The sequence below is a fragment of the Sus scrofa genome, chromosome 6, assembly GCF_054392235.1.
Source record: "Sus scrofa isolate SSC_HxYL_T2T_F1_AM1 chromosome 6, Sscrofa_HxYL_maternal_Yorkshire_Landrace_v2.0, whole genome shotgun sequence".
NCBI classification, from domain to species: Eukaryota; Metazoa; Chordata; class Mammalia; order Artiodactyla; family Suidae; genus Sus; species Sus scrofa.
Genome location: NC_139388.1, coordinates 166,034,294 through 166,044,625, shown reverse-complemented (window position 1 = coordinate 166,044,625; position 10,332 = coordinate 166,034,294). Strand labels below are relative to the sequence as shown.

General features: G+C 46.0%; 1 protein-coding gene across 4 annotated transcripts in view; it reads right to left on the bottom strand.

The window, feature by feature from the left end:
- Positions 1–1,819: 1,819 nt before the first annotated feature.
- The window catches only part of FAF1 (Fas associated factor 1), a 438,758-nt gene continuing 430,245 nt past the window's right edge, over positions 1,820–10,332 (bottom strand). For all 4 annotated transcript variants that reach the window (XM_021097817.2, XM_084965116.1, XM_084965117.1 and 1 more), the window contains one exon: positions 1,820–3,927. In XM_021097817.2, coding sequence (XP_020953476.1) covers positions 3,844–3,927 — 84 coding nt within the window. In that variant the 3' untranslated portion in view covers positions 1,820–3,843. The remainder of the gene's footprint in view (positions 3,928–10,332) is intronic.

Here is a 10,332-nt window from a genome sequence, read left to right as displayed (position 1 = left end):
ACAAAAAAAAAAAAAAGAAAAAAAAATGAAAGAAAGCAGCCCAGGGCTGAAGACCCAGAGCACAGGCACTGAACCTGAGGGGCAATGGTTGGGGAAGCCATCCTGAGGGAGATGAAGTCTGAGCTGAAGGTGACAGAAGAGCACTAGCGGCAGAGGGAATAGTGTGCAAGGCCAGGGGTGACAGGGAGCTGATGAAACCACAGGTAGCTCACGATGTGTTGAGGACATGGTGTGGCCAGAGGTGCAGATGGGGAGGGAGGTGGGAGCAGATGACAGGAGTTTTAAATCCAAGCTGAGTCTGGATTTCATTTGGAGGGCAACGGGAAGCCCTTGAGGGGATCGAGGCAGGGGTGAATGGCCATGTCTGCCCTGCTTCCCTCATTGCAGGGACTCTGATGCTGGGTGCGGAAGATGGGGTAAACTGCAAAATGCTGTGCGAATGTCATCAGGACACTGAGGATCAGAGAAGTTATTCACTTCGAGGAACATCACACTTTTTTTTTTTTTTTTTTTTTTTTTTTGGTCTTTTTAGGCATATGAAGTTTCCCAGGCTAGGGGTCAAATCGGAGCTGTAGCCGCTAGCCTACACACAGGATCCGAGCCACATCTGTGACCTATACCACAGCTCAGGGCAACACTGGATCCTTAACCCACTGAGCATGGCCAGGGATTGAACCTTCGTCCTCATGGATACTAGTCAGATTCGCCTCTGCTGAACCACGACGGGAAGTGTGTTGTGCGGTGTGTCCTGTGTGTATGTGTGTGTGTAGATCTCCTTCTGAGAATTTTTAAAAGGATCAAATGAGTTAATGCACGTGGAAGGGTCCCTGAGACTATACAGGGCAATGCCCATGTGAGTTACTCCTAGACTGAATTGAGGATTCCACGTCCCATCTGCCTGTGGGGTCCAGGACTAGCTGGATGGTGGAAGTGCGTCAATCAGAGATGCTGCTTATGGAGACAATTAAGACCCCCTCCTACATCCAAACAAACAGCATCAGGGCTTTTGGGGAAATCTGCCAGAGCTCCGCAACCTCTTTAGAACCCATCCCACTGACCAGCACACTCAACTCAGCATATCTAGCTTTGGGAAGAGCAATTTCAATGCCAATGCAAACTTATTTTGTGTTTTTAATGTCACCAATAAAATTCATAAAACCTTGAATCCTATTCAAGATTCCAAAAAAGAATTCGGCGTTGGATGCTCACCATTCAAGGACGAACACCCATGTGTTCCATAGTCCTAGTGGTGCCAGAGCACAACACCGCACACCAGAAAACTCCCCCAACTGCACCTTCTCCGAGGCGGTGGGAAATTGGCAATACCTCCATAAACCTTCAAACTAATGCTCCAAATGCACAAGTGATAATCCAAGAAACACAAAGGAGTGAAGTGGAATGGGGCAGAGATGACAGCAGCCCTGGAACTTCACTCTAGACAGGTGGGCATGAGAACCCAAAGCACATATTCTGATTGACTCGCTCCTGTGTCTTGAGGCTGGGAGGTAAGCCCTAAAGAAGGGTAGGGGCAGGAGGAAGAATTACAAAGGACATGGCTATTTCTGTGGTAATAGTAAGTCAGTTCATGTTTTTCTTGGATCCTAACTTTATACAAGTCCTTTTAATGTTGTGTTTGTAAGAAAGGGCATGAAATTGCTCTGCCTCCTGTTCTGGACTCAGTAGAACAGAACGGCATGCGTGAACAGTGCTAACTAGCTGAGGCCTTGCCTAGGAAGGGGGCCTTTAGGCTAGGATTTCGTGGGACTGAGCAAGAAGAACCTTCCAAGGCAGGGTTGAAGAAGGGTGTGTAAACTTCACACACATTCAAGTAGTGTTTAATAACTTGTATGAAATAGGTTTCAGAGTAAAGTTTATATTACTGGAATACAGAAGTGAAGAGGATGGGGGAACAATACGATGAAGTCAAACCCAAATTAGATGGAACAGGTAAACATGAAGGTGAATTCAGAGACCCATCCCTCCAATCCCCACCCACACCCTTGCTGCTGTTCCTGAGTATGGCCTGAGTTCAAGGCTGTGGCTTCTGCACGGCAGCTACAGAACAAGGTCTCCTTGGAAAGAGAAGAGCTGGTGCCCGCGTGCGTCTGTAGCATTGGAAATGACGGTCCTGGGGAGCCATCAGTTTAGAAGGAGAGAGTGGAGCTGGAGAGGATGTGCTCAGGTTGAAAGCCTCCATCTTGGGTCTCTTTTCCTTTCAGTCTCCCTGGAGAGACGCCTGGGGCCAGAGACAGCCTGCACCTGGGCAGACGTAGCACTAGTCTGCTAGGGACACGCTTCTCTTGAGAGGGTGTTCCTGGGAGGTCCTTGGTTGGAGGATTAGAGAAAAGACACAAGATGGAATTTTCCTGGCCAATGCCCACTTCTGGGCAGAGGGAGAATGACCAGGCGTATCTCAGACTGTGGTTGGAGTCTTCCGAGAACTCTAAAAAAACCCCAGCACTTAGACTCTTTTGGACGAGTACAAAATGTCAAGTCAGGATCCCAACCCCTAGGACAGAGACCATCGGTGACACAAAACCGAAATGGAGAAACATTCCAAGACTGAAAAGAAATCACCGGCGGCGAAGGTATAAACAGTACTTCCGTGAACTAAGCTCCAAACCCCAAATCCACAGATTATCAAGAACCCACATTTACTAAACCATCCCAGATTATTATATATAAATTCAGGCAACACATGTCTTCTGAGCTGAGCCCCCAAGTTTGCTCTCTTAAATATGTGAAGACAGAATTTTCAGCCAGAGAACGAGGTCCCTTTCATTTGAGATGGGAGTCCACCATCTAATATCAAAACACTGAAAGAATGAAACAGTGGAGCAGGTTCCTTATTACAGCTCGGCTCAGAGTCTGTGGGTGGCTCATCAGATTTTGGCGACCGGCAAGGTGCTCAAACTGCCAACTGACAAGGTCCAAATGCGTGACGGTTTAGAGGGAGAAAAGAGCAGGAGAGAAGGGCGTTCAGTGAGCCCTGATGGGCCAGCAGCCTGGCAGCTGGTATCTGTGAGGTTCTAACTGCCCAAATGCAAACCCAACAGCAGCTTCCTGCAGCCAGGCCAGATACTGAAGTCCTGGTCCTGTCCTGGTCCTCTTCACACAATCTCAACATTCCCATTGAGAGCTTAAACAGTTTCTCAGGCTGGGATGGAACAGCAAATGCCTCCTACATGGAGCCTGGGGACCCAAGGCAGCAGCAGTAAATAAATATCTTGCATATATGTCCAATGCAGTCCTCAAACACAGCCTATATCTTAGTAGAGTCAGGAAGTACCAACAAAAATGATATGCTTTTTTTTTTTTTCCCACAACATTTAATCTCCATGCCAAGAAGTCCCATTTGACTTTTTATCCCCTGCCTCTTAAAATCAGGTGACACAATAGAAATCCAGTCATGAAAAGAAAAAGGCAGAGGTGGATGAGCTCTGGCTCAATGAGACATATCAAATACAGAGCAGCCTGGTGTCACAGGTCAGACAGAACTGCCCCAGACACTGTGGGGAGAGGGCACTGGAGAGCTCAAAGTCCTACTTCGTGATCACTCACACTTCAGCAGTGCGCTAGTCATGGACCGAGGGCCGCGGGAAGGGGATGGAGGGGTGGCAGAGGTGTCATTCTCTACAGTGGGGGCTGGGGACATACACTCGTGGATGGGCAATTTTAAGTAGCTATGTTTATTATTACTTTTTTCCAGCAATCTTGCGAGAGGCAGAAGTGTGACACTGAACTGAGTGAGACGAGCGTGTAGGTGGGTTGGCAAGGAGCCCTTCTCTTGAAGCAAGGCCTCTGGCTTGTCAAGGAATGGCTGGTTCCACCGCTGGGCTGTGTTTACTCTTTTGCTTCAAGGAAAAGGGTTTCTTGAGGGAACAACTTTACCTCCAATAATGATTTATTTGGGTCCAGCTGGGTTACCTAGAAAGAAAGAAAACACATGCTCAAGAGACTCATGGCATTCGGTTCCTATCCTGCACTTTGCGTTCGAGCCTACTATGCACGGGCACAGACATTTTCACATCTCTTATCTCATCTGATCATCAAAATAACCCTGTGAGGTAGGTGTTGTTATTCCCATTTTACAACCGAGGAAACCAGGGCTCAGAGAGGTCAGGTCTCACAGTGAGCGGAAGAACCAGAATTTGACCTCAGGGCACAGGTTCAGGAGACTAAACCTCTTCCTAGGCAGGTGGAGGCCCACTGCTTCCTGCACAGCTCCGCCTGGCCAGCAGAGCAGGAGGTCCTTGGGAAAGGGTGTGGGTTAAACGAGTGACGAGCGTTCCTGCGGATCTGTGCTTGATTAACTCCTGACAGCAGGGAGGGCCTTTTCTGCTTGGCAGGAAAGAGCAAAGCCTTTGGGGCTGATCTTCCTGCTAAACTTCAGCGCAGTACTGCAGAGGGCCCACCCTGCCACGCGCCGAGACAGGCATCTCCTCCGCCAAGGAGAGGCTCCCGAGGGAGGCGCATCACAGTCTCCTTGCTGGTGGCAGTGGTGGGGATATTTAGTCCCCAAAATGAGTCAATGTCACAATATGGATTTATAGTTCAGAAATAAAAAATGATTAGTTTATACGATGAACTATGGACTGTAGAGCTAGGCAAATCTTTCTGGCTCAAGTTGGGATCTGTTAATCATCCAGGGACCCTACAGCAGGTTCATGGCTTCCTAGGTCAGGGACAAGGATGCGATGTGGGGGCTTTCTGAATCTGAGAGTGAGAGAAAAAAAATCAAACATTTCCCGAAGGGAACAAGAATTTTAAATGCTAAGAAACACTGGTTTAGTAGAAAGGACAACGGGCTCTGGAACCAGAAATGTTCTGGTTTAAATCGCAGCTGTGTTGGCTACCAGCGCTGTGGCTCTGGAGTTAGTATCAACCTTGTAGGACGGATGTGAGGATTAATGAGCACGCTGCTGGCACGGAGCAAGTATTCAGTGCCGGCTGCTGTGTATGTGAGCACCTGTAAGGACGGACGGACACACAGATACACGGACCCCAGCATCCCAGGGTGTGAGACGGAAGCCGGGGACTCCGCTTTGTCAGACATGCTCTGGGTGCCTGGGCAGAGACTGTGGCACCTGAGATGGGCAATCCCGTCCTCTGCTCAACTCAAGTCCCACCTAATGAGATGGCTCGGCGGTCTTCTCCAAGCCAGTGGGGAAGGACGCCCTGGGGACCTGAGGGTGGCAGGCAGGCTGGCGAGCTGAAGGAGGAATACTACCTTTGACTGTTTCCAGATGGAAAGCCGGTATGCCCAGGAGGGTCATTAAGGAGACACGTCCGCCTCCAGAAGCCTCTCTGCTGATGAGGAACCTGGAGCAAGGCTGCTCTACTGGTGTCTCTTGGGCTCTGGGCAGATGGGCAGGCAAGGTGGCGGGGAGGACCTAGCCTGCTGTCTGTCTTCCAATGCACTGGGGGCAAAGCAGCCGGCAAATGTTTACCCACTTCCCCAATTAACGTTCAACACTGCGCTGGCTTCTGTCAACAAACACAGCTATGCCGCCTCTGCTTCTGACTCGTTGGCATTTTCTGCCCAGCTGCTTTCGCTATTGTTCTTAATTAACATGCCAGGGCTCTTCCGGCATCTTCTACTTTGTTATTTGTGGTTTGTAAATGTGATGTTTGCTAGGAGGAGAAACCAAAATCTTAATAGTGCCAGAACTGTGCATACCGGCAGAAACATACCAAAGGAAGCAAAAGAAGCTGGGAGCTTGGAGCCTCAAGGCCGTGTCTATATGGGAGAGCAGACGTTCAGAAAACACACCCAGTTTTCACACAGGAAATGGTGTCTGAGAAAAGCTATTTTCCCAGTCACTTAAAGTGGGAGAACAGGGACAGTGAGAAGGAGAAAACTAGAGTTTCTTGCACACCTACTATATGCTGGGCACTTGAAATATGTTATTTAACCCCTAAACAACCATGCAAGGTAAGGTGGCGATGATAAAACTGAAGCTCACCATGGCTGCTACTTAGTGAGGGTCTGTCTGTAGAGAATAAGAGTTAAAAAGCGTGAAGCAAACTTAGATTCAAACTCTGTCACTTACTTACTATCTCTATGACCTTGAAGAAGTAACACAACCTGGGGGCCTCAGTTTTCCCATCTGGAGAATAATTAGTTTCTCTTTTGTGGGTTGCTGTGCTAGGTAAATGGAATGAGGGTGGTGAAGGCTCTGTCAGACACTGAACCGGTCAGTGCTCCGCTGGGAGCAGCCATTACTGGCTGGAGCGCTGCCTTGGGTAGGGGCCCTGGTTGGTCCCAACTCCAAAGCTGGAGCTCTTTCTCCAAAGTCTCTTGGAGCCGAGGCCTGCACTGGGCTGCCTCTCTTATTTCTATCTTGCTGCCCAGCAGAAGTGCTCCCTTCTCCCCGGTAGGGCGATGCCTCATTATCTGGAGACGGCCTTCTACAGCTTTGGTGGGGGCTGTACCACCACCGGGCTGCTTCACTCAGACTGGTTGCGGTGGGGCTGCTCGATCTAGTGCCTTGTATCATAAGCAATTCTTTTTTCTTTGAAGATCTTTTCAGAAAGAAATTTAAAGTGAACAAGGATGATTTTTGTTTGCATTCTCATCTGCCTGGACTGGAACAAGAGCCTGTAGAGAGCCTGGGTGGGGAGGAAGGACACCATGCTTCTCCCCAGTAAGAGTGGCCGTGTTGTGAAGCCAGCCTGCAGCGCTCGGCACCCCATTCCAGAGGGACGGGGAGCGTGCCAGGAGGGACCTCCTCTTAGGAAGGAGCTTCTAAGACACATGGGAGGAATGGGCTATGTTTTCCTGAGAGAGGGGACTGCTACTACAGGGGCAGGGAGGGGGCTGGATCAGCTCTTTCTGACTGTCTGAAGGGCTGGCAAGTAGGACGGGTAGACAGAGCAGATGGGTTCTCTGCAGCTCCAGTGGGTAGAGCTGTGACAACCGTAAGGGAGCATAACTCAGCTGGTCAGAAAGAACTTTTTTTGGGCCATGCCTGAGGCATCCAGAAGTTCCCAGGCCAGGGATCGAATCCATGCCAAAGCAGTAATCAGAGCCACAGCAGTGACAATGCAAGATCCTTGACCCACCCAGCCACCAGGAAACTCCCAGAAAGAACTTTTTTAACAGAGCAGCAGCTGCTGGTGTGGCTACTACTTCTCTTTCTTTTACCTCCTGTACTTTTCTTCCTTCTCCTGCTGTCCTTTATGTGTTTTTTGTTCATCATCATCATCGGAGCAACGATCAACCACAACGGACTCTTGAACAATGCGGGGGCTGGGGCACCACCCCTCCAAACAGTGAAAACTGCATATAACATAAGCAGTTCCGCCATATCTGTGGCTCCTCTATATGTGGGGATCTACATCCAAGGTTCAACCGAGTGCGAATGCTGCAGTACTAGAGTATTTACTATTTACTAATACTATTTATTATTGGAAAAAATCCACATATAAACGGACCTGCATAGTTCAAACCCATGTTGTTCAAGGGCCAATCCTATTTAGTGCCCACATGTAGGTGAAACCATGCTAAGTATTTTATATAAAATACCTTAAGTAGTCCTCAAAACAGCCAAATGAAGTATGTATTATTATCAGCATTTTTTTTTTTTTTAGGGCCACACCTGCGGCATATGGAGGTTTCCAGGCTAGGGGTTGAATTGGAGCTGTAGACACAGGCCTACCCTACAGCCACAGCAACGCTGGATCCAAGCCATGTTTGCGACCTATACCGCAGCTCACGGCAACGCCGGATCCTTAACCCACTCAATGAGGCCAGGGATCGAACCCGCGACCTCATGATTCCTAGTTGGATTCGTTTCCGGTACACTACAAGGGGAACTCCTATTATCAGCATTTTATTTTATTCTACTTTATTTTTGCCTTTTTGTCTTTTAGGGCTGCACGTGCAGCATATGGAGGTTGCCAGGCTAGGGGTCTAATAGGCTGCTGGCCTACACCAGAGCCACAGCAACGCCAGATCCAAGCTTCATCTGAGACCTACACCACAGCGCATGGCAACGCCGGATCCTTAACCCACTGAGCAAGGCCAGGGATCAAACCCACAACCTCATGGTTCCTAGTTGGATTTGTTAACCACTGCTCCACGACGGGAACTCCTATCACCACTTTAAAGTTGAAGATACCATGGGTTATCTTGTCCAATACTGCAGAAAAGAGTAAGGTTTAAAACCTAAGTCCGTCTGACTCCAAAGCTCATGATAACCAGAATGTTTCTGGCCTACATGCTGACAGGCTGCCTCGGGGAAAATAAAGGGGAAAGAAGGGGAGAGGTGAATGTACCCTCTGCTGTTCCCAGGAGCATTTAAATACAGGAAGAAGATGATCTTGATGATAATAGCTGACATTTACTGAGCGCTTAATTTGTACCAGGCATATTCCAAGCATGTATAAAATAATTTAATTTTCATAATAACCCTCTGACATAGGTATAATTATTATTCCCATTTTACAGATAAGGAAACTGAGCCATGGAACAGATTAAGTAACTTTGCTCAAGGTTTCGAAGTTGTTAAGGGCAGAGTCAGAATGTGAAACCAGGAGAGCTGGCCTTGGGATCCATATTTAACTATTGGACTATTTTGCCAGAGGTGCTTTTAAGAGTAGAGCCCACGCAGAGGAAGAAGTTGCACGAGATGACCCTGAGGTTACTTCTAACCAAGCTTTCTTATATATCTTCACTTTAAGAATGGCAAAAGGTCAAGGGTCAAGGAAAAAATCCTGAAGTGTTTATAAAATACGAATACAAAAATGCAATCTGAGCTTATGCTCTGCCATTTACTTGGGATTTTACTGAATTATTGACTTTCTAAATCAACAGAGAAGCCCATCCTTTGGGACTCCCTGGGGGAGGAGGGGCATTCTCAGATAAGAGGGATGGCCTGACTTGTCTATGCCAGAAAAGGAAAGTCAACCTTCTTGACATTTTATTCATTATACTTAGGAAACTGGAATGGATATATTTTCTCATTAATATTTTAGCAAACTGGCTTTGTTGAAACTTGTTTATGTTAGCAAAAATGGGACATGTTTTCTGCCAAATAAAGTTATTCTTTTCTAGGTTACTTTTCTTAGCAGTTTGAACCTTCATGTGTATGTATTTCTATTATTTCCCTGGGCTTCAGTTTTTGTTTGTTTGTTTTTCTGAAAAAGTGTAACACTGCTGCTGAGAAAAATGTGAATCAATGTGAGAGTCTCATCCTGGGCCACATTGAGTGAGTCCCAGAATGTTAGGGTGGGAAAGCTTCTTAATGCCAAATAGTCCAACCCCTTCATTTCACAAATGAGCAACCTGAGGCTGAGAAGTGAAGTGGCTTGGCCCAGGGCACACGCTTGATAAGGCATAGTTACAGTACTCTACCCGAGATGCTCACTTCTGTTTTAGGGTTCCTTCTAGTTACAACACTATTCTGCTTCTCATAATATATATATATATATATATATATATATATATATATATACACATACACACACACACACACACATACATATACATATATACACACACAAATATATATACACACACACACATATATATAAACACCTGAGCATAAATATGACACTACTACCAGGCCAGGAACTACTTGAGGGTATGAGTAGACTAATGCTAAAATAACAGCAGCAGCAATATATGGATAGTATTTTATAGTTTGCAAGATAATTACACAAACATTAAATCACAATCTTGTAGGATTGGTATTATTATCAATCCATTTCATTTTTATTTAATTTTGTTAAGGTAAGTTTTTATTTTGAAACAGAATAAAGGAAAGTCTGGATCTAACATTTTCACATCTAGAAAAAAAATGCTGGGTCTAACAACTGGTTCCAGAGCTGAACATCTGCGTGCAAAAAAAAAAACTATATATATATATATATATATATATATATATATATATATGAATATAGATGCACAGACCTTACAGCCTTCACAAAAATTAACTTGAAATGGTCTGTAGACTTAAATGTAAAACACGAGTCAATAAAATTCCTAAAGATAACACAGGAGAAAATCTAGATGACCTTGGGTATGGTGATGGCTTTTTGGATACAATACCAAAGGCACAATTCATGAAAGAAATAATTGATAAGCTAAACTTCATTAAAATTAAAAACTTTGCAAAAGACACTGTCAAGAGAATGAGAAGACAAGCCACAGACTGGGGGAAAATATTTGCAAAAGACACACTGATAAAGAGCTACTATCCAAAATATACAAAAAAAAAAAAAAACTTAAAACTCAAAAACAAGAAAATGAACAACCCAATTAAAAAAACAGGCCAAAAACTTTATAGATCCTCTTATTAAAGATCTATAGAAGGCAAGATATTCCTC